The following is a 24,922-nucleotide window of genomic DNA, read 5'->3' as shown; positions in this document are numbered from 1 at the left end:
AAGTGGCAGAAATGCACTTTAGACCATGGAAAGAAGGCAAAAAGTGTTTCACAAAAGGACAGCAGTAGGGAGAATGTTTAGATCTCTAAGTGACTCTGAAGAATGCCATAGCAATCTCAGTGCTTACTTTAAAAGAATACCAGAAATGAATTGGTTGTTTTACTGACCCTTTAACCACACGATATGATTTTTTTTTCAGATAGAGTGTAACAATATGCTTGAGCCACAATGCATACTCCTTGATCAGTATCATAATTTCCCCCTTTCCCTAACCACGTGTAAAAGAAACTTCACAATCTGCCACGTAAATGTTACCCATTGATGAACCACTGAAAATTTTTCCAGGACCATGCTTTAAGAAAGATGCTTTCGAGGGATTCCCTTGATTAGCTAAAAACGAAGGGTTCTTATCTGACACTATCTTGTCTAAATATACGCAGCCTATGATGACGAAATGAAAAATTTCAAGACCAGGTATAAATACCACTGACAGGCAGATGAAGTTCATTCGTCTACTTTCTTCTAATAGAAGATTTGACTATTAGAAGTTGAAGCTCATTGCTCTTAGAACTGACATCTCCCAGAACTTATCTGAGCATTTTAACTGAACCATCACCAAGAAAATGACTTGCCAGTCCTACAGCTTGTTTGTTCTGTCTGTCATCATGATTTATTTTGGACGTTTTGGAAACAGCTTAATTCTTGCTCACCTTGAAAATGATATAGACCAACTAAAAGCTGACTTTGTAAGTATGCTCTTCTACTGCATTTCTCTTCTCCTGCTTGTGCCTTAGGTATAGTCCAGGCTTAAGCACTGCTTGACATACTCAATGTGTACCAATAGAGGGTAACCATGGAACAGATTTTTTTTGTTATATCTTTTTTTTAAACAATATTATGGACAATTTATTTGGTTTTGCTAACCTCTTTCACTAACATGATTCAATTTTTCAATAGTCATATTTAATGCAGTAGTTTGCATTTATCTCAGGAGCACTCTTCCTTTCAGAAGAGCTTCTCCTAGTTTCATTCAACATTTGATTACATGGAATGGTTTATAACAAGAAATCTTATTGCAATTTTTGATGAATTAATGTATTTTGATTCAAGTCTATTCAGGTGCAATTTACTGACTCTTTTTTAGTTTTAGGTTAGTAACTTTAATGGGAGATATAGTGTTAATTAGCAATATGAGCAAAACAGAGAAGAACTTTTGCTTTAGCAAATGCATCTGGTTCTTATTAGAAATACAGTAGTGTGTTGTTGAAAGATGGCTCCTACTGCTTATTCTTTTGCAGCCTCCAGTCACTTTGCTTCAATATCTGTGACTGTGATCCAGCATGGGAATGTTATCCAGAATGGTGTTACTTCTTTTCAGACAGAATTCTGACAACTTGATAAATATAATGTGAATTTGCCTATCTTCATCTAGGAGGCATTAAAGAAGCTCATAGTTAACATCAGCTGGGATTGGTCATAGAGATAACAGATCTACAGTAGAGTCACTTCTAATTAACAGCTTTTTCTCTCTATATATATATTTTTTCCTTAAATACATGAAAGCATCTGTAAGAGTCTGTTTCAGCTCTGATCTTGTCAGAATTTTGTGCATATGAAAGTCGAAATTTAGTAGTCAAAGAATCATCCTGAAGTATCACACAAAGAAGCCCAGTGTGATACTTCATTGTTTGCAGATTGATAGGAAACTAGCTGTAAAATTGGCATTATATCTTGAATTTGTCATTAGCATAGATCTGAGAGATTGTCACTAGAATATATATGACTCTATTGGAGAGATCCTGAGCCATGGTGAACTTCTTGCCCAGACACTAAAATTCTGGTCCACAGCAGGAGCTCCCCACCTATCCGAAGAACAGCAAAACAAGGTTTGGCAATGGGCTCAGCACGGGCAGCCAATCAGCCTACAAGGTTTCTGTCAGCCTGAAAGTTTTCCCTTTGCACTCACTGTATTTAAATTACTGAGTAGATGAAAAAGGAAATAGTGACTGTTGTATACAAAAAGAAAAAAAAAAAGACATACAGAAGAGGAAATGATTCAGTTTACGTTTCCTTGGTGGGAGAATTGTATTGCTCTTTTTTTCCTAGAGTCTGCCACAAAGCGTGGCTAACATCTGATGGTTAAACTCCATCCCTCTGAGCCTCTCAGTAGCTCACTAACCTTGTATATCCCCACACATGACTGTGGGTTACTGGGCTATTCTCCAGTTATACAAACTGTAGTTTTATGGTAAAAAGTTAATTAGTTCTTGTTCCATATGAGATTTTACTAAGAATGGATAAATTTAAGGCCATAAACTACATACTGGTAGAGTTTGACTTACCAGAAAACATGCCAAGATCAGTTCTGATAGTTTTCTAACCAGCTGTTATGCTTATGAAGTTTAATTTTCAGCTGTCAATATCAAAACTTGCAAGGAGCATTTGCTAAAATATATGGAGCTTAATGTCTCTATTAAGGTGAGTTACAGCAGGAGAAGACATTGAAAAGCAGACTAATGCCATTTCTGGTACTAGGCAGTCATCCAGTGCGATTTGGTGCTCAGAGAAGTGAAAGCATTGTAATAGTTACAGGCTAGTGGTGCAGAATCATCTCTCTCTGGTTTTTACTCCTCATTTGAATAAAGAATGTAAATTTGCCTTGTGATAAATGTTGTTTTTATAACAGATATGTTTGTTCTTTGTTGCAGAACTCAAGTAATTCAGACGTAGCTGACGGCGGACCTATTTTTACAGGCAAACTGACAGAGTGGACAGAGGTGAGTCAGAACCAGACATGACAAAGCATCTCAGACACTTCGCAGGGCACTTTTTGTATAAAGCATCTCCCAGGTCCAGCGTAACCAGCTGGGATAGAACGAACATCAGCAGAGGCCACTTCAGTATCTTGGAAATGACAAAACAATGCCCATAGAAATGCTTCCCATAAGGAGCAAGGTACTTTATACTGCACCACGAACCGATCCTGAGGTACAGCCAAGCCCAGGAGATGAATTGCAGTGTCTTCTTTATCAGACAAGTTTCAAGTGGCAGTGAGAACCCCTGTGTGCTGCTTTTTAGCTTTCCTGCTGATGAGCACTCACAGACCTTTCTTTCTGACTGTATTTTTCAACAGAGAAATGAAAAGAGGATCATCCTGAGCCAGATTGTTTCCATGTACTTGGAAATGCTTGAAAAATCTGACAAGTCAAAGGCGCACATCAGACACATATCTGAGGAACTTTATACTCTGAAAAACAGCCTTCGTGATGGCTCGCAGAAGCTGAAAGACCTCAAGGAACTGGAAAAGCTTCAGGTAAGGCTCTTTGTCTGCCTCCAAGGCTCATGACACTGTATTTTCCAGTTGAGATTTGAGTGTGACTAAAGCCAATAATGCTTCAGTAACCCATCTGGTAACCCCCGTGTGGCTCAGTTCTTGCTGGAAAACCTAATGTTTCCAGCTGCAGGGGCTGCTGCGGATCTGCGGTGTGGGGTGTCAGTGCGGGGGCTGCCCTCCCCGAGTCTTATCAGAGTCTGGCACAAAGGTGCTGGAAGTGCTGTCACATCACCTGCCCACCAGATCTGCCACTGATACGGCCTTTTGTGGTTTAAAAATTAAGTTCGAAAGTTGTGCCCGGCTACGTTTTGCCTCCATGGGCTCTGGAGACACTTGGCTTATCAAGCAGGTGCCAAGGGCGTGAACCACCAGCCTCTGCAGAGGTCTGCAGCTCAACCCCAGTGGAGTTAGCTGCTTGTGGATAACTTCTATATCATTGCAATAACTACAGAGTAGCTCCATTTCGCAGAACGTGGTGAGTCTGTGGCATGTTGCAAAGTAGCACAGAAAATGGAAAACAAAAATCTGTGACAAAACGATTCTTTGTTGTAGGAATTAGATAGTAGAGTAACTGGAAATGGCAGAAGTCCATCTGGTTTACCCTGATAACAGCGTAGCCAGAAGGATGTGATCAGTAAATAATTATAGCTCTTGGCATGACCTTCATTCTGTTTGTTTCTCACTTATAACAGATGAATGACTTGAAAACTCAACGCAAAGCTGTGCATGAGCTGTTCAGTGTCTTACAGAAACTGGTGGATACTCCAGCTTCTCTCAAAAGGAAAAGGAGCCACTTTCAGAGGAGGTGCAAATGCTAATGATGTCATATGACCTTTTGTACTGAGTTCTTGTGCAAATTTTGTTTTGATGCACATTTTTTATTTCAGTCTTTTTATTGAGGTTTTATACATTTATTTATTAATATTTAAGTATTTTAAATAATTATTTATAAATAAACACCAATCAAAGTATTTATACTCCTACTACTATATAAGACATGACTTTGTTTTAAAATCCTGTCTGTTAAATGTTTGTTGACCAGAAAATACAGAATGAGGAAATGTTTACCCAGTTTCCATATGGAAAACTTGAAGTGACATGATACAGTACCCAGCTTTCCATCTGGTGCTGTCTTGAGAGAGGGATGTTTTAAGATTAGTCTCATCATTCATCTATTTGGCATGGAGATGTAAGCACCAATACAGGGAAGTTTCTGTACTCAGGAAAACATTTCCGTATCTGCTTACTTCTAAGCATATCTAAATCCAAATCAAGCAAATAGACATGCTTAAAGCTAAGCAAATGCTGAAGCACTTTTCTGAACTAGGAAATTGGTGATTAATCGCTGATAATTATTGTTATGCACTGAAGTTACTAGGAGGCCAGGCTACTTGGGAGCTCCAGGAAATGTGACTGAGTCTATTGCACTGACTTAGCTTCAACTCACTGACTCTGAGAAGTTCTGTATTTTTTTGTACTGAATCATTTAAATGTGTCTGAAGTAATGTTATTTATTTGGAGGCGGTAGTATGGACATTTTAATCTCAAGGACTGTATTTTTTGTACCAGAATATTATTTAAAACTTTGCATTTCTCAATGGAAACTTTTCAAAATTTGAGTATTAAATTAATTAATTAATAAACTGTGTTTGCATATTTATTCACCAGAATCTCTGTGAAAAGTAGAATGCTAATCTTGCTCTATATTGTCATGAAAGATAGTCCTGCCCAGATATGTAAAAAATATTTTATTTCCTCTTGTGTGTCTGAGACTTGGGAATGGATATGGTTTTTGAAGAGATCTGGCAGAAGGGTCTAAAATTCCCATTTTTTATTACTTTGATTTAAAATAAAAGACATTTTCAAATTCCTTGCAAGTCAAAGTTATGCAGCCTAGATCGAGGTCAGCCCATCTGCTGGTCTCTCTGTGAGTGGTACAAGCTGGATGTCTGGACCTACTTGGGCTTTGCCAGTTTCAAAGGCTTGGGTTTGGGCTTGGGCTTGCACAGGGGACTTTGAAGGGCTTGCAAATTCTCAGGTCCTCAGGGGTTTACCAAGCAAGTTATCTGGGGGCAGACTGGTTGGGCTGACTGGGAATGGGGCAGATTTTTCTTGAGATTCCTGCCAACATGGGACCTCCAGCTCTCCCTGAACTTTGGCTGAATTGGTAAATTCCAGAAATTGCACTCACCAAGCCCGAAGTTTAGTTATAATAAGCCAAACTAGTCTAGTTGTAATTGTTGTAGTCCTTCCTACTGCCATGGGCCCAGCCGTCTCCACTGGTGTAAGATACCTTAATTCATATCCTTACTTTACAGTCGTAACAGAGTGATTCAGTAATTCTGGAGACTTGAACAAATTTTGAAGGAATCAGCTGGTTTTGTTTGTACTCATCACAGACGTGTATGCATGTGAGATGCAAATGAAATGACGCTGTGGGATTTTCCTCAGCCCAGGACTAAGCATGAGAAGCCTCAGTATGCATTTAATGCAGGCAATGTGTCCTTCTTAAAAGAGAGTAGCTGTACTCCAGGGAAGCAAAGCTGGCTGTAGCAACTTCTATTAAAAAGGAAAAAAAAAAGAAAGAAAAGAAAGAAAGAAAAGGGAAAAGGAAGAAAGAAAGAAAGAAAGAAAGGAAGAAGAAAGAAAAGGAAAAGAAGAAAGAGAAGAGAGAAGAAGAGAGGAGAGGCAAAAAGAAGAGAAGGGAAGGGAAGGCAAGAGAAGGTCCCAGGTTCTTCTCATACTGGTGCTGAGTAGCAGAGGCAGAGAAGTAGGGAGGAAACGAGCAGCTGGAAGAGGGAGTAGTAGCTGGCACTGCTGGCAAAATGTGTTTGTACACTCTGATTTGAGTAGTTGGGTGGTTTGGGGTTTTTTGTCTGTTTGTTTGTGGTTTAGTTTTTGTTTGGGGTGGGTTTTGATCATTTGAGTTGGTTTTTTTATTTGTTTGTTTTCATTTCAACATATCCTTATTTTCAACTGGAAAATTTGAAAGCATCCTTAAATCTTTCATGTTAAATCTGATAGGAGACATTGCTGAAGTTCACCAGTGCTGCCATAGTTACCTAACCACTCAAAGGAATCCAAATAACTTGTTTTTTGTATGACTTGCCCCTCCATTTTCCCTACCTGGTGTAAGTCTGTGAGACCAATTTCTACAAGGTGTTTAAAATAAACTGCTGAACTAGTCATTCCTCACTTCGCTCTGTTAATGTGATAATAGTGTTAGAGAAAAATGTCAGCCTCCACAAGACCACATTTTTTCCTCTCAGATATATACCATACAAATGAGTTGGATCACTTTTAACATGAAAACCCACCATCTCTTCTCTCATACACATGGGACTCATTCCTCACTGTATCCAAGGGAGGAAGGCATTGCCAGCTGAGCTAAATTTAAGTGTGAAATGAATTTTAATGGCTACTCTAAATATTCCTGAAGAGAAACATAGCAGAAGCATTGGACATTTTTACTGAAGGTCAGTGCAGAATTTTCCAGCTACGCAACCTGAGTGAGTTAATAGATGCACATGCACAGGAGTGAAAAGATATTATCTACTGTCTAGTAGTTAAAATTAGAAAGTGGAACAATCAAAAGAAAAGACAACAGTGTCTCAGAAAGGTGCTGTGGTTTATGCATCACTTCTACAGCACATTGATTCTGTCCTTGCTCTCTATTCCTGCATATTATCAGCACTGATTTTAATCTGCCATTTTATTGCCTTGTCACTCAGTGTTTTGAACTCCTATAACAGTTCTTTGCAGTTGAACCCCCTCTCTGGTATTCTGAATAGCTTAATTATTTCACAGCCCACCCCATTTCCCAAAATTCTGATGGCTACATTGAATGGCACAGTCCCCAGGTGAGCCCTCTCATGAATGAAACCACTTAACTGCAAAAAACATTCACTGATTCATATCTCTTATTTAGTTTGAGTTGGAAGGGACCTTCAAAGGTCATCTAGTCCAACCCCCCTGCAATGAGCAGGGACATCTTCAACTAGATCAGGTTGCTCAGAGCTCCGTCCAGCCTGGGCTTGAGTGTCCCCAGGAATGGAGCATCTACCACCTCTATGAGCAACCTGTGCCACTGTTTTACCACCCTCATAGTAAAAAAATGTCTTCCTCATGTCCAGCCTGAATCTCCCCTCTTTTAGTTTAAAACCATTACTCCTTGTCCTATCACAACAGGCCCTGCTAAAAAGTCTGTCCCCATCCTTCTTATAGGCCCCTTTTAAGTACTGAGAGGAAGGAATAAGGTCTCCCTGGAGCCTTCTCTTCTCCAGGCTGAACAACCTCAACTCTTTCAGCCTTTCTTCATAGGAAAGGTGTTCCATCCCCCTCATAATTTTCATGTTTGCGTATGTTTGTGAGGACTTTCTTATAATGTAATAATCTCACTTCTTTGGTACCTTTACGGTGAGACTCAGCTGAGATTCTTTTGAAGATACAAGAACATGATGCTTTTTTCTTCTCCTTATCTGAATATTCACTGGCTCTTCAGTAAACTCTGGTATAACCAATGTCACAATGTCACAAATGTCATATTTACTATTCTCTTGTGCACTACATTTACCCATGGGCCACTCGGTCTTAGTATTGCATGGTAAGGATGGCAGCTTTAATGTTTTGCAGTTTTCTGGGATTCCCCTGAGGCCTTTTAGAAAATTAATAGCCAGTAAGTCCACTTCATGCGTCCCTGGTGCAGGGGAAGATTCAAAAGCAGGCTATATTCCACACACCTCACAGTCTGTAATTCAGCTGTTTCACCCACGAGTCCTGCAGATCTCCAGGGTGAAGGTTGTCAGCTCAAATCTGTCCTTGTGGTCATCTTCCTCCACTAGCCTACGTGTGACCATGTGGTTTTTTGGTCAGTGGGAAGCAGGAATAATAAGAAAGTCTGGAACTGGAAAACCTCCAAACCTGGCAGACAGGTGTGGAATTTTCAGCCCAGAATAGCTATTCATGCAAAAACTTTCACCTCTCCGCTGTCTTGTGTGGGACGGGGGAATGATAACAGCAACTTCTGCAATGCATGGAACATATGTAGGCTGCTGAAGTAGGTGAGGAGCAGCATAACGGTCTAGCAACAGCAACAACTATGACTTCTAGATGCATTATATAGAAGTTGGTCCCGATACAAGATAGCAAAATAAGACCACCCATCTTCCAGCTTCCTCTTTCACTCTTTTATTTCCAAGGTTCCCTCTCACAGTTAGAAAACTCTTCCTGAGAAGCAATAAGGAAAGCCTATACCAAAAACTGACCCGCAGATGTGAGCAGGGTACTTCCTTGATCCATGGCAAAACCAGCTGTGCCTGTATGGTGGTCACGTCATGGAAGAGGGAACTCAAAATGAAAGAGGGCTCAGTTACCCATTGCGCAAAGGGGGTAGGAATCTCCAGCACCACTCCATGCTAACTGCTACCTCACAGGCAAACATGTTTGTGCGATTTCCCTCTAAACCATAGGTCTAAGATGACCTTGACCTTACGAAACAGAAAGCAAGCCAGTCAGGTAACCTTGGTTTCTAAATCAACCAGGCACTGTGAACTATTGCCACTCCAACATCTTTTGGTTGCATGCATTTAGTGTTTGCAGGATCAGGTCCTGTGCAGAATTGGATCTCCTTTAAATCATGTGTCTGCTGAGTAGATGGAGATACACGACATGCACATGTGATATAATATATAGTTTTTTATCAATGATACATTCAGGAGTATATTGTTCAGAGATGGCTGATGATTTCTCTGTGTTCATGGCTGGATACACTATTCTTTCCAGTGTGCTGCCTATAGGTTCATACTTATAAGGAGCTGGCAGTTTTCTGAACAATGCTATTAACAGAAGTAAATGACACTCAGTACTTCTTCACAGATTTGATCTATGTTTTTAAACAAGATACAATAAAATATATCTATTTGCATAATCATTTCCACAGAAAAGTACTCTTGAAAAGTGTATCATCAAATACAATGAACCTAAAGCAAATGATACTTTGAAGTAAAGTCATTCCACAACTCATGATTTTATATTATCCTCAAGCTGTTAAAGTCACCAGTGGTAAGGAAATTCCCCCACATTCACCCTTCTTATAGGCTCCTGAAGGTCAAACAACAGATGTTGCCCCCAGCATCTCTCCCTCAAGGGCATGCATAACTCTGTCCTCAGTCCACTTTCATGTCTCCCTGCATCATCCTCCTGTGTCCTCCTCCATAGATTTCTGGATGCATCGACAAAGACTGCAGGTGTCAATGATTTATATTTTTATAAGAACAAATTTAGACTTCCCATTTTAGCTTTATTTTTAGAAGGACCATTGAACAGCAACACTATGCAAATAATGCTTTTATATCAATTACAATATTATTTTGGGGCATTAATAAAATATTTCCTCCCCTTTTGAGATGTGTTTACATGACTACACTATTTCAAGGAACCACAATGCTAAATTGAGTGGGGCAACTAATGTTTAAAATACTTACCTGAACTGAATATTTGGCTATGAAGATAAACATACGCTAAAGAACTCTGCCTTACCCAATTTATTGCAATGACTATGTGCAGTTCTTTACTCTCTCTAGTGAGAAGCCAGCTGGATGCTGTTCACTTGAAGTACATAATTCCTCATGCAGCTGGTGCCACTTGAGGTTTCTGTTACAGGTTGATTGATTTAAAAATTCACAGAAGTCAATGGAAAGATTCTCTTTGATTTAAAAGTGATTTGAATCAGGTATTTGGATTCTGGATATCAATACAAGGTTTGTGGTGGTGGTTGTTTGTTTGTTTTTCCTTTTTTTTTTTCCTTCATTTTTACCTTGAGTGGTGAGCCCAGACAAATGTTTTTTATAATAAAGAGTACAGATGAGGTTAAGACTTTAGTATAGATTCTGCATTTTCATGATTTTGCGTGAAAAAGAACCACCAGTGTTGACATTAGTTGCTGAGAATATTCTTATTTTCCCTAAATAGTCTCGAAACTCCTCATCTTTACACCTGGTGTACCAGGTCCTGAGAATTATGGACAATGTGGGTTGCTTCACACTATCAGAAACCCAGTACACACCATGGGCTCTATTTAATTTGAATGGTCCAGCCTTGCAGTCTTTTGGTTCCTGGATCATGTTCCTCTTTTGGCCACTCCAGACACTCAGGGAAGACCTTTTACTTGATGCTGGAAAGATTTTATTACTCACTGTAAAGCTAAACTGTTTTGGTTTTGATTACAAATAAATGTGCTATAGTCCTTTCCCTCATTTAGCCCAGGAGAATAATGTTTGGAATATGAAGGCTGTGAATTAATGGAAGGGCCACAATTTACTGGTAAATGACAAAATTCTCAAGGTATATGAGAAAATAATTAATTTAAAACGTGTACAGTACTTTTCAGAGATTTGTAGTGAAGATTTAAAATGCTGCCATTTGGCTTATGTTGTTCATATGCTTGTTCTCTTAGTTTGTACTCTACCAGATAAGTTTAAGAAAAATTATCTATGAACTAACAATTTTTTAAGATTTCTGATCTGAAACAAACAAGCAGTGATGAAAGTCCATGCGTGCTACCCAGCTGGTGAAGTTCATGTTGCCTATCTAGCAACAGTCTTGGTGGGGTTAGTTGTTGTTGTTGTTGTTGGGTGTTTTTTTTTTTTCCATAGACTTCATAAAAATTCTTTGCTTCTTAAATACTGCAAAAAATATCTTGGTAGACTTCTGAAACAGTATTTTTCACAAGTGGCTAGTGACATGGATGTAAATGGAAAAAATTATTCATTTTAAAACCTTGAGCTAGTCTTAGCAAGCTACCTCTTCATTTTCAGAGAGTTCCTATGAATTCTAAAATTACATATAGACTAACCACACAAAGCACTACATGAACAAACTGTAGGGAAAGAACAGCAATTAAAAGAAGAAATTCTCATGCATTTGTGCTTGTATCTCCAAAATAAGCTATATACAGATAGACAAAATAGGTATCTTTTAATCTGCACAGAGAAAACCAGTCTCAGATGAAAAGTAGATGTCACTTTGGCTAAGCTTCTGTCCAGTGATAGAAGTTGCTTCCCAGTAAGCACTTCACATACCATTAAAAAATCTTTTAAAAAATTTTACAAACCCAAATACAATTTCGTTTGCACTGTTTACAGAAATAATGTTTGATTACCCATGGAACCCACCCACTGAAAGCCCTGTCTCAAAACAGAGGTGCTCTTTGAGGACGTGGGAAGTGCCACCTGACTTCTAGACTCTGACTAGAGCCAAGGAATAGTGCTAGTCTGAAGGTCTGTCCTCCTTCTACAATTGTTTAACAGCTCTGTTCTAGGCACTCTTTTTATCCATACAGCACTCATTTCACATATTTTTTTATTTTTTAGACCATGTACAACATCAATTCACATATTTTCAATTTTGCTATGCTATTTTCTGCTCCAAAGGGGCTTTTCTGATAAACTTTCTGAAACTGTTTGAGAAAATGGCTGACAATAGAGAAGAAAAATGTTCAAGAAGATGCTTTTAATACTGGATAGACTTCTTTTTTACTTATTTGTCAGAACGATCTATCATTCCAGGTGCCTGTGTGCATTTTTCTGTTGGGCATTTCTGAAAGCACAACACAGTGATGTGTCAGCGATCTTGGGAAGTACCGAGTCAGGTTCTCCACATGAGTTAGGACTTGCCTCTGGGTGAGACAAAATAGGAAATACATCTGCCGTGTGCCTCTTCCCACAGGGAAAGTTCTGCTGATGCCTATGCTCCCAAGTACCTTCTCCAGCCTCATATTCAGAGCAAATGAGCTACACCTGAGCATCAGTTTAGTGGCTCAGATAGGAATATGAGAAAGGTTTTGGACTGGTTTTAAGCTTCCTCCTCAGTCCTTGTTTCTGTTTCAAATTTCCACTACTTTCCTGTGACTTCTTTGTAACTAGGCATTTTTCTCTCTGGTCGCCTGGCCCCTTTTTTTCCCACTCCCAGGAAAGTTCCCTGATTTTTTACCATTCTTGGCCCTTTCCATAGCCCAGGCTTACTGAGTCGATTAATAGGGCTAAAACTCACCCTTTCCTACAGATCTCTTTTCAGGACCTACTGCTTCCCATGAGATGCAAACCAGATAATGCTGGCTGAGCACAAAGGACATGTCTATCAGATGAATGTATGGATGTTTGTATTAATACATACACGTCTATTTTCAGAAAAGCCCAAACCACTCTCTCTCCACCCTCAGTCCCCTGATCTTAAGAAGACTGCACATCATTCAGCCATGCACTGTAACAGTTTCTAAAAATAATTATTTGACTTTGTTATGACCACCCTCATCTTCTCTCTATTCTTTATTCTCACTTGCATACTGGGTTTATGAAACTTAGTAGCGACTTCTGAGCTCCTATCAAATATTGTTAACTAATTCAGCTGAGCTGATATTTTTATGCTCTGTCCCCTTCATCTTTTATGGTATCCATTAATTGGAGAGATTCTTATTCACCCACATAAGAAATAATGAGTCTAACAATTCACCGTGGGAGTTTTACTTCTTGTCTGCCTATTTCTTACCTATAGCTAATTGGTTTTATCTTCATAGGAAAGTCTGTGGGTTTTGCTCCTTTTAGCTGTTACTGTTTTCTTCCTGGTAGTTATTCTGTTTGTCTGTATTTGAGTTAGAAGAGTCCTCCTGTACAATATCTCCTCAGCCACAGGAATATTCAAAGACATGTATAGCAAACGATGCATCGAAGTAGCTTTTGCTATTCTGACATATCAGCATGAGCACTGTTTTTCACTTCCGAGGAGGACTGAGAGGGGACAGATGACCTGGAGTTTAAAGATGTCTGATTGAGAGTTAGCCCAAGGAGAAAGATGAATTTCCTTTTCACTATAGTCCTACTTTGCCACACCAAAGCACAGGCACACAACATTTTATCTTACAGAGAGATGCACACACTCATGCAACTTGCCCAAAAAACAACTTTTCTGCAGCAGAATTAATTTATTTATACTTAGCACCTGGACTACACACTTGAGTTTAACCAGTAAATTAAATTGTTTGAGAAGGCTGTGGTGAGGGGAAGGTCTGTAAATAAATTCAGTAGAAAAGGTTCAATGCAGTACCACCATGTGATAGCCTGGTTTTGTATTACCATATCGGTCTCAGGGTGCCAGAGGCAAGCCAAATTTTCTTTCCACCAGATGCACAATTTTAAGAATTGCTGAGCTGTGTGGACAGAAATTCACCTCTGGGCTGAGCAACAAAGGACCTGCCAGGAGCATTGCATGCAGCTCAGCTCTAAACCCTGCCTGCCTTCAGCTTGCACAGGTGGCTAAAACAACAGAAAACCAAACCATAGACCTTGTGAAATGGAGGGTAACTGCTACCATAGCTCACAGCGAGGTATGGCTCGAAGGAGCTATGGTTTCCCTTCATATTTCTAATATATAGCATTACATACCTGCTCTTGGTGGACTGTTTGCAAGCAGAGATGGTCCAGCCATCTGTAACATTTTTGAGGTGAACAAATTTTTATTAAGAAGAGGAATGAATCCCACTGTGATATTACTCAGTTGTGGTTAAAGCAAAGCAGTGAGCACAGTTTGCAGCAAAGGAGCAAAGAGTTCAAATGCAGCACATTAAAGCAGCACTTAGAAGATCTTATTTAGGTGCTCTTTGGTGTAGCTACTTGAAGAAAAAAAGGCACTAAATTAGTCACAGGGCTATTGAACAAGTTGTCTGGCTGACTCATAAAAGCAAAGAGACAATAAATAATAAAAAATATGGGCAACAAAAACCAGTTTGTGGTTACTTTTCCAAGACAGTAAAGAAAACAATGAAAAGGAGTGGCTAATGTCAAGTCAAGCATGATTATTACTACAAGGACATAGAGAGAGAATATGTCACATATTGATAATGCTTTACAAAAAAAAATTTTGATGGTTCATTTTTTTTAAACATCAGGTTTAAAAATGATGTATTAAAAGGGATATCAACCATGGTAATTAAAAATTGCTCAGACACCTCTGTATTGCAGATGCAGAAAGGCAGGGAGAACAAACATCATGGAAATGGTTTCTCTCAGCTGAAGAATGAGAAGGAAAATGTGACTGGTGATAAACATGTTTAGTCTCAAAGCAATTGTGGGTGTTCACCTCACACCCAGGAATGGGTAGCCATGAAGGAACAGGTTTTTGGTCCCCTCTCTGGGGGACTGAGGAAGGTGGCCTAAAACTCTGAGGTCACAATGTGGTGTGGGCTGATTGCCATGATTTCCTTTAATACTGCAGGTGAATCATCATCTCCACAGCTGAGGGGTAAATCAACCCAGCTCCAGGGGATGAAGATGGGGAGTGTGTATGAGCATGCAGAGCGTTTCTGCATCCACACTCAGTGCCTGCTGCCTCAGGAGAGGCTAAAGTCATTGAATGTTTCTATCTAGCTACTCAAACCTTTCTCTTCTACCCTCACCTGTTTTCTAAGGAAGGTAACATTTTTACTTAAGTGGATACCTATGTGCATTGATTTACCTATGTTTGATATCTTGCACTAATAAAGCAAATTTTGTCTGTGATTTAATTACTTCTATATTTTCTAGGTTGGTTTACTTGTTTGCCGTTAAGCTGGAGCAGTAATTACATGTGCGACTTCAGCTAGAAATTACTTATTTTTATGTTCTTGAGCAGTTACCACTGCAGCATTAGGGTTACTGTTCTATAGTAAGCCTATTTGCTGAGCAAACAGGATTCCCAAAAGATGACAAACTGGACTGCAGAAGCTGTGGGAATAGGTTCATTGCTCTTGCAGAATTTTAGGATTTGTTAACTTACATTGTATAAAGTTAAATTTTGTTCCAGAGCTTACCTGGCAAGACTCATTTACTTTCATTTAAGATGGAATTTGGAGTTTCCCAGCTGGAGCCCTGGATCACAATGTTTCATTGTTATCATTCTTGAGAAGGATGAAAATAAAAACACAGCTTCTCTCTTTCTCTCTTTCTCTCTTTCTCTCTTTCTCTCTTTCTCTCTTTCTCTCTTTCTCTCTTTCTCTCTTTCTCTCTTTCTCTCTTTCTCTCTTTCTCTCTTTCGTTAGAAATTTAATATTACACTCATATTCCGCTTGAGATAGATAGCAAAGTAGATATCTTGAAGTGAAGGTAATATGGCTGGTGAGATCTCTTACACGAGAAATTAATATGTACAACACGAACCTAGGGAGTTTCGCATTTCACTTCTCCACTCCCCTCTTAACGAAAAAGCTGTGGAAAATACCATGGATTTACTATATTGTTTATTTCTGTTGGCTAGAATATTTCAATTTCTTGTAGTACTTTTTGAATTCCTGAGGCAAGCGAGCTGACCTCATGTTCTGCACTTTTAGACACAGGACTTTCCAGCTAGAAGCTGTTAAATCATTTAGTATTCTGCTTCAGCTTTGTACTGTTGGGAAACATGACCAGGGTGTGCCATATGAGGCTAACCAATTTCCCCATAGCAGAGGCTACAGTTCTGCGAGGGGTTTTTCTGCTAGAAAAAATATCTAGAGAAACCACAGGCTGCTCCTGAGTCTTGCGTATACAGTAGGCTGTGGGGTCAAAGACACTTACAAGAGGCTAGTGTTGACTTTGTATTACGAGAACGACTGCCTCAAATAAGTGCACTCTTTATCCAGGGAGTGGCTGGCAAAAATTTCAAGAAAATATATGAAAAATGCTAAGTCTAGTGAGACAATGGTGGGTCTAGTGTGACCCTGGTAGGTCTCACCAGCTTGTATACACGCTTCTGCCTCAGCAGTTTTTGACTGAAACATCATAGCGCTGAGTTTAGAAGATGAATTTAAAGCAGACTTATGGTTCTGTGAGACTTTTATGCCCAAAGCAAAATGAGTATTTGTTGATAATTTTATACCAAGCCAGCAGATGTCTGAATGAGGAAAAGGTCCATTTTCTCATACTGCTGGAAACTAAGCACCATCAGGTTCTAAACCAACCCAGATCTTTTCTTATAAATTATGTCTAACTTCGATATACTTCAATGTGCAAAGCAGCAGAACAGAGGTGTCTGGATAGAAGACATATCTACAGTGCATAGAAGATGAGAGGGAGAGTAAAATATAATGCCAGTGCATACAGGTAGATTTTGATACAAAGAAGAAAGGGAAATCTGAGGGATATGGTAGGGAAGGTGACTTGGTTAACGTGACACACTGAGAAAACTAAGATTGAAACATCTTGAACCAGCATAAACAAGAAGACCGCATTGCTCAAGGCCAGTAAAAGGGTGCTGGCATAGAAGAAGAATGAAAATGAAGACACCAGGAAAACCTGGCTGTTATTTTTTTAACTGTGTAGATGAAAGTAGTGTTATGTTTGGTGGTGGTGTATTTGTAGATTCTGTAGAACATGCAAGACTCAGTGAAAACTGGAATGTGAGGACTCAGACAGTTGACCTGAAGGAGATACCTGACTTGCAGGCCTAAGGAAAGATTACTAGCCTGGATCTAGAAAGAAGTGACTTAGGAATAGAAGTATGACTCTATTTGACCATAGTGAACTGAAGCTGGTGTTGGTCATTCTTAGAGAGACCACAGGCATGTTAGTTCGGGCAGAAAAAGACAAGTTCAAGGGGTGGAGTGGATTTACCTCAGCACAGAGATAAAGTTGAATGCCTGCCTGTGAATGAGATTATTAAGAAATAAGAAAGAAAGATATAAAATACCAAAAGACCAAGAACAGGATTCCACAATGTAGCTTGAGAAACCACCACAGCAAGTTGGATCTGGTGGAGAGGAAGATCCCCAGTGTAAACAAACTGATGAAGCTACAGGTAGGGAAAGGATGTATCACAGAAGCCAGGATATTGAGACAAAAAAGTGGCAGTTAACTGTTGGATGAACTTGAGATACTGACTATGAGTGTGGCCAGGGAGAAGTCAGGAAAGACTGGGAAGAACTACTCCAGTGGAGAACAGGAAGCAGAAGATCTATCTATAATTTGGAAAGGTGGACATTCTCAAAGCAAACTAGTGGTCCTATAAGTGGATAGGACCATTGCTTCAGATGTCTTTTCATGAAAATCTGAAGCCAAACTTATCAGCCCTCATGGAATTTAACTGATATGGCATGAAAAAGCACAAAAAGTATGATTAAAGAAATATCAGATAAAGAGAATCTAAGAATGAATAACCATCAACTGAGGTGAGTGAAAATGAAAGCTAAATGGGGAAGGGTAAAACAAATGAAATTCAGAATGGGTGAAATCACATTTCACATTTGTTAATTCCACTTAAGAATCAGTGTGATATCGCACATTTAGCCTATGGCTACAAGGACCCTGCTAGATCTTGGATCAAGTTCTTCTAAATTGTAGCTGTACATGCAAACTATAGAGGTATGCCTTCCAATTTGATGTCAAATACCAAATGGTATTTAGTGGGAATTGTTGATGTGATATGAAACCATTCTTTTGTTCCTTTGAGACTTGATGAAGTGAAATGCAAATCACTCATGTGTGACAGACTTCACTAAATCCTTTTTACATTTGTGGACAAAATGCTAGAGAAGGGACCGCTGAACTCTTCCTATATGCTATTCTGTGGTCTCCACCAACTTTGGAGGCCAATAGGTGGCTATCAACTCCCACCTCTGCTTACAGAGCACCCTACCATTCTGTTTCAATGGTGCTTCACCAGCTGAGGCCAGGTCCCCCTGCTGTGTTGTTATGTAGGTTATGACCTTCTGAAAGCACTGTCACCTAGTTTTGATTCCCCAGTGAACTTGTCAAAGATGCCTCCTCCCTCCTCCCAAATGAAAATAAAAGTCTGCTCTTCAAGTTAATTGGACACTGAGATGTTGCACCTTGTGACAAGAAAAGCAGAAAGTCTGCAGGTCAGGCAGACCTTGAAATCAGCTCTGCCCTCACCCAGCCAGGTTGCAGCTTTAAAGGATTATAGTCCATTACAACTACTGGAACAAAGCACAATCAGGAATTTTGAAGTTGCATCCAAAAATCTCCTACTTGCAGAGTCTGGGATTAGTCTGGGCTACTTAGATATGCCCATATTTGCATGTGTATCCACACAATGACTTTGTCTTTGGGATTTCAGTCACAGAGCTCAGATGTAGAAGGCTCCTACCAGCAAAATCTCTTTGATGCTTATGGTTTCTGTGACACTGCAGTGAAGAAATCCACTTTCTTGGGAAGCTTTCGGTCTATCCTACTCTCCCACGTTCTCTGCATAAGGAGGGCAGATACTGTGGGAACTTCACTGTCAGATCTGGTTACCTAAATTAAAAGTACTGTGGCACCAATCAGCACCATGCCTTTGGATACATCCCTTTATGAATCTGTTCTCTGTAACACACAACTATAATAACACACAATCATAATAACACACAACCATGAATTCCTGTTAAGGATGAAGCTAGTGAAGCTCTTTCTCCTGTGGTTTCCAGTACAGTTAGGATGCAGAAAATGCCCATGAGAAGGTATACACTCCAGGCCATCTGGACCAGAAAGTTTCACTGTGCCACGCACAGGGGAGGAGACCTGTTGGGCTGTCCTGCAGCCCCCTCGTTCTGGCACAGCTGCACACCATATGTTGTTCTTGATGGCCGAAAGCCCTTTGATGACTGACCTAACCCAGGCCATGAACACTGAGATGTCATACACAGCAGCTGGGAGTTTCTGGGAGATGATGAAGGTTGGACTACAGTCCCATGTAGTCACAGACTCTACACAAGCTGGGGAGGCCGGGCAGAGGGCATGCAGGGCTGGTGTGGTGCGAGGTGGTCATACCCCGCTCAGCCCTGCATTTCTAGTCTCATCCCTCACTGCCTCACACTGCTGACCTAACTGTGTGTGGGATGTGTAAACAGATGGTTTTCAAAAGGTCAGGTTGGAAATACATCTATAACACGAGCAAATACATACAAGGAAAAAGTACTTTGAATGTTTTACTTGCTCCCCACTTTGTGTCAACCTGTTCAAAAGGCTGCCAGTGCCTTTATCCTAGGCCACAAAGCACCATCCTTTAAAGAAAACATCCAGTGTTCCCAGGTACCTTCACATTGCAGAAACAATGTCCTCCAAGCAAAAGCAAACCGCTCAGCAGAGTTGCGGGGCTGCATAGCACCACACAACTTATTTCTTCATCCACAATGCCAAGGTGAAGCTCACATATGTGATTATCATTTCAGGACACACCACACACTTTGGCCAAGCACTGCCAAAGCATCACATGAGGTTGAATGGTGGGTCTTCAAATCCCTTCACATCAGCCAGCCTGTGCACAAACTGAATCAAAGCAGTGCTGTTTGGATTCAGCCCTCCAGGCAGGGGAGGTGCTCAGATATCCCCATGGCTGCAGGGTTCAGTAGTCTCTGCCTCCATCCTGGAACAGCACAGTGAGTGCTTATTTTCATCTGCCTGATTATGAAAGATCAGCTGGAGGAAAGATTGTCAGCTGAGAAAAAAGATTTTGCACATTTCCTGGCTTCTCTAGTCAATGGAGAACAAAGGGCCAAACAAACTGAAACCTCCTCTCTTTTAGATGGTAAACACAGGGACATAAGAAAGCATTTTACATAAAAACAACCAACTAATATGGACGTTGCTAGCTTTGATTACCTTCCTTTTTCACTTGGAATGGAGAAAAATAGTAATTTTAATTACCAACATTATTCACGACATGTATCACAGCAGGGAATTTCCAGTCACAGTTGAAGCCCTACAGAATAAAATTTCAGCTACATATAGTATCTAGTACTTATTCGTACCTTATGCTACCTATACTTAATGGCACCGGCCACTTCTATATAAGTCCACGTAAAGCAAACCCCTTTGGCCCTGCAGACTATGCCTCTAGGAGCTGCACACATAAATGTGAGAGAACAAGTAGGAAACAATGACGTTCTTGTTCTCATGCACAGCTTAAACTGATACACAGAGCAAAATAGATCCTTTGCAAGCTTCTTCAGAGCTGACTGATCACTAGAAATCTCCCCACCCATAAGGCCCTGCAGAGTATGAGGGTTTATTGTGACAGAGGAAAATGTCAGTAAATACCTTAAAAATTATTATTTGTCATATGCTTTTTCATGCTTGGCACATGCTGTGGTAGGACAGCAGCTACTCCAGCTACTGTTATGAAAAACAAACAAACAAAACCAAATCAAATCAAATAATATTTCTTATTTGTTAGAACGGGCTTGCTTAGTTTCATTTCATATTGCTAGCCCACAGAAGGCTTACAGGAAGCTTCAGCTGGTAAAATGTAAATTTACCGTAATTGTGCATTAGCACAAGATGCAGCTGACCACAAGATATGCGCTTTAGAAAAAAAATAAGCATTTGCACTAGCAGGGCAAAAAGTGACAGGAAACAAGCTTGCCTGATGCTACCACAGGTTTTTAAGCCTGTGACTCTCAGGAAAAATGTCTACAATACCTCCAAAGTATGCCATGCATTTTAATGAAATTCCCACAAGGAAAAATGTCTATGGCAGAAAAATATAAACCGCAGGGGAAAATTATGCTTTTGTTTTGTTACTTTATAGCATAATGCTCTGAGGTCCAGTGGGATGTATTGCTTGTACACAAAGCAAAAAGCTGTGTTAGGGTCACTCCTTCCCTCTGGCAGGGTGAAGAGGTGCTCTTTCCAACAAGCCTCATCCAAAAGCAACAAGCAGAACTCTAGATCTGGGCCGAAATGCAAAACATATTTTCTGACATTAGGCTTGGACACCAAAACTGGGCACAGACATTACACAGAGCTCCACTTTGCTCTTTGGGAAAGGCATAAGCTTTGAGCACCCCAGGTGGTCACTGAAGCTGAAGTTCACTTTGCTTGGCCGTGGAAACGCTCCTCTGCCAGCGCCACAGCTGTGATGCTCTGCTCCTCACCCACAAGTGGCAGTGGACAACCAGCACTGTCAAGGCAACATGACTTTCTTCTTTCACAGATCCCTTATTTCAGCCTTAATTACACCACCCTTGGCCACTCTGACTTTTGCTGTTGTTTTTTGTCTGTTTGCTTTGCCACATCTTTCCCCTCACATCATCTTCTATGTCTAACATGGCCTACCTTCGTATGTGCCAAGTGGTCAGTATCCTCCCATACACTCCTCAAATTGATTAATTTCATTATCTTTTTGCCTCTGATCTCTTTCCAGACATGCACTATGAGGTAGTGCATTATACTATACAAATAATATATATGCTTCATTGGAGCAAAGCATTTCAGTTGCAAATGAGGGATAATTTCTCAACCAGAGGAGGAAACTTCTTGTGTTCTTTGTCTGCTCTAGATGGGCAAGTTAACTGCAGCAGGAAAATCTCATCCAGTATCTTCAAGTAGAGTTTGAAGTTACAATATAGGAGTTCATTTGTCAAAGAGAGAAAAAAACAAGACTTTGTCTCAAGCAACCTTTGTGGCAGCAAGGGTATGTTCAATTAACCACAAAAAGATGTATCTGGCAGCTACTTAGGTTTGCTGGAAGAGTTCTGTATCTTTGTTAAATCTACTAGGGACTGATCCAGTATCTCCTGAATTCAACAGATAGCAGTCCCTTTACTTCTGTAAACTATGAATCAGGCCCAGAATGAAGATGCAAGAGGGACAATAAAATAGTAAAATGAAAAATAAATTGACTTCTTATTTTTAAATTTTAAAGGTGTATTATTCTTGTCACAGATTTAGGATATTAAAAACTCTATGCCTAGACTTACAAATTGCTTTTCTCCAGCTAAGTAAAGTGATACCTTTTTGGGCAAGGTGTTTTGGTTTTGTGTTCTGTTTTTTGTTTTGTTTTGGTTTTGGTTTTGTTTTGGTTTTTTTTGTTTGTTGTTGTTGGTTTTGTTTGGGTTTTTGGTGTGTTTTGTTTGTTTGTTTGCTTTGAGGGTTTGGGGGGGGGTTTGTTTGTTTGCGGTTTTTTGTTGGTTTTTGTTTGGTTGTTTTTTTTGTGGTTGGTTGGTTGGTTGGTTTTGGGGGTTTTTGTGTGCGTGTGGTTTTTTTGTTTGTTTGCGGTTTTTTTGTTGTTTGTTGGTTGGTTGGTTGGTTTTGTTTTATTTTTTCTTTTGTTTTGTTTTTCATGTTAGGACATTGCTTTTCTGAGGTTATTATCCTCTGTAGTGAATCAAATGTAAGTAAAATCTAACCACCCAAACCATAGATTTACAGAGAACAAAGCCTGCCACACAAGTCGTTATGGAAGTTAGGAGAGTTGCAGGGAGACTTCAAATGTATTTGTCATATTATTCCCAGTGTTTTGTAATTTTTTTTCAATAATTCTCCATAATATCTTAATTCTAGAGGAACATATAAAGTATTCAAATTCCACTTTCATCAGGGCATTCAACTCCCTTAGCCTACTTTCAAACCCACTTTAAAACTCCCCAGCTGATTTTGCAGCATGCAGAAATACAACAGGCTAATAGGAAATTGTCTAAAAGTGAGCGTGGTTGATTATAAGCTAAGTCAATACTTGCATAAGTCAGACAATTTCAAGAGGAAAGGTAAGCATTCAAAGAATATCCTTCTTCAGAGAAAGGTGTGAAGATTCTCATAGAGAGCAGAATAGGTTCATAGTTCATCGCTGAAAGAGGAAGCGTTTGACTATATCATTCAAGAAACCTTAAAGTGTGGTTGATTTTACTGCCACTTCATTTCTTTCAAGGTGAACCACATTAAAATTCCAAAGACTTTTGGCCATTCTTTATCAGATGCTAAATCTATAGCACCTTACAGATTGGATTTTCTTGCAACAGACATGCTCTAGGAAATAGAAACTTCTCATTCAGACACTGCATTTTGTTCTGCCAGGTTTCACAGCATTTTACAGGAGATGGTAGAGACTATTACTTCTGTATTTAGAAGAAGAAATGGAAATAGAAAAGCATAAAATAATTGGCGAAAGACATAGAGGAAAACACAGACCAGACCAGCAGACTTGCTGATGTTACTACCATAAAACCAAATATTGATAATATTTTATTAGCATTCTTGAGCTTCCTCCCTTAGTTATGTCTATATTAATACAAACCAGGATCTCTACCAGAATAGCACAGGAAAATTAAGTTAATTCCCCAGGATACAAGTATGGAAAACTAATAAACAAAATGGCTTCACATTCTTTCTCAATAAGCTCCATTTCAAACTCAGGGAAGAAACTTCCACGCAGAAATAATAGACCATCCTAGAAGGCCAATGTGGGCTCGCCTCTGGCAGGTACCACCAGCCTTCTGCTTAAAGGGTTGAAAGACATCTATACAGAGCAGTGGTCAAATCTCTTGGGAATGGCCCTTTCATTTATCCCAATGCTATCATTCATTTTGTTTTTTAAAAAATCCGTCTTTTGAGGAATAGGGATTAGAAAGGATTTCTGATGTAATTGTATCTAGTGTCTAGTTTGGTGGAAACCACACCTATATTCTTCAAAAATGCTTATGCATTTTGGAAGCAATGACATCCTTGTCTCTCGTGTTCAGCTGAAGGCTGCTCTGAGTTTTTCGAGGGATCTTTTAATGTAACTATATTTAAAGACAATTCCTATTCATTTGTTCTTCAACCAGGACTTTCCTTACCTTAAATAATACTTTTCCCTCTCCAGTGCTCACATACAATAAGCAATGTACGTAGATTACTATTTGCTGAACATGTTCCAATTTCAATACATCTTTCTCAAAATTACACGATCTGAACTGTATATAGTATTTAAGACAACAGGACACCGCTGTTTTCGTTTTTCTGGCAATAAGTTGACACCTTGGAGACTGGGAATTATTGAGGTGTATGGGAGCAGGGATGTTATTGCAGAAATACTTCTGACCTTCAGTGTCAGTGTGAGAGTATTGGCATGTCACTTAGGAAAGCTTCCCTTATTTCTACTTGCTATTTTTAAGATATAAAATCCATAAAAAATAGCCGCAGTAAACCACATATGCCACATTTAAGCTGAGCCTGGTGACAAATCAAATATCTATTCAGTAGGTTTTCCAGATCAGCACTTTGCCACTCAGCTGTTTTTAGGAAAGCCTAAAACTTGGTTAAAGGAACCACTGAATGCAAGTAAAATTACTTCCACTGTCATTATTTTGAAGAAATAATAGAAAAATAATTGAAAAAATGGGTTGCAGCAGTTATGAGGTTAGTTGAACACAAACAAAACCAGAAAAACCTCCCATCAAAACCAAAACAGCCTCCCCCAAACAAACACAAAACCCTCACAAAAAACACACTCCCATCCAGCTTTCTAGCTCCCTCTTTAGGAGAAAAAGGGAAAGCTGGAAATGTACCCCACCTGCTGCATCTACTTTCATTTTAAGCTCTCTGGCTCCTCCGGAAGGAAAATGAGTGAAGAGATGTCTTCCTACTGCCAAGTGTAATTTATTTCCTTCTGTGAAGTTTCATAAAGCTTTGGGGGAGATTTCTCTTATATGATTTTATAGAGGGTATCTTAGGAAAGGAGAACACAGATTAAAAGTTGTGATTAAGCTGAACTGCTAAAGTCAAGTACACAGGCAAATCCGTCTAGAAACATGTGAAAGAACTTTGAAGGAACTGCTTCAAAGCCATCGCTCGGTGTTCTGCCAGGGCGGAACTTGGGTGTGCGAGAGGG

General features: G+C 39.6%; 1 protein-coding gene across 1 annotated transcript; it reads left to right on the top strand.

Annotated features, from left to right (window-relative positions):
• Positions 1-623: 623 nt before the first annotated feature.
• On the top strand, positions 624-4,152 carry IFNG (interferon gamma). Its single transcript, XM_065652904.1, has 4 exons — positions 624-746; positions 2,709-2,777; positions 3,134-3,313; positions 4,027-4,152. The coding sequence occupies exons 1-4, from the start codon at positions 624-626 to the stop codon at positions 4,150-4,152; spliced, it is 498 nt and encodes a 165-aa protein (XP_065508976.1).
• The last annotated feature ends 20,770 nt before the right edge of the window (positions 4,153-24,922 follow it).

Source organism: Caloenas nicobarica, chromosome 1 (assembly GCF_036013445.1).
Source record: "Caloenas nicobarica isolate bCalNic1 chromosome 1, bCalNic1.hap1, whole genome shotgun sequence".
In the NCBI taxonomy this organism is placed as follows: Eukaryota; Metazoa; Chordata; class Aves; order Columbiformes; family Columbidae; genus Caloenas; species Caloenas nicobarica.
This window is presented reverse-complemented; position numbering and strand designations above follow the sequence as displayed.

What these genes read in the sequence shown, in the direction of transcription:
- IFNG (XM_065652904.1), top strand. Translation starts at nt 624, where the DNA reads ATGACTTGCCAGTCCTACAGCTTGTTTGTTCTGTCTGTCATCATGATT. An exon ending in ACCAACTAAAAGCTGACTTT is followed by an intron (nt 747 to 2,708) that starts GTAAGTATGCTC and finishes TCTTTGTTGCAG; the next exon opens with AACTCAAGTAATTCAGACGT. An exon ending in AGGAACTGGAAAAGCTTCAG is followed by an intron (nt 3,314 to 4,026) that starts GTAAGGCTCTTT and finishes CACTTATAACAG; the next exon opens with ATGAATGACTTGAAAACTCA.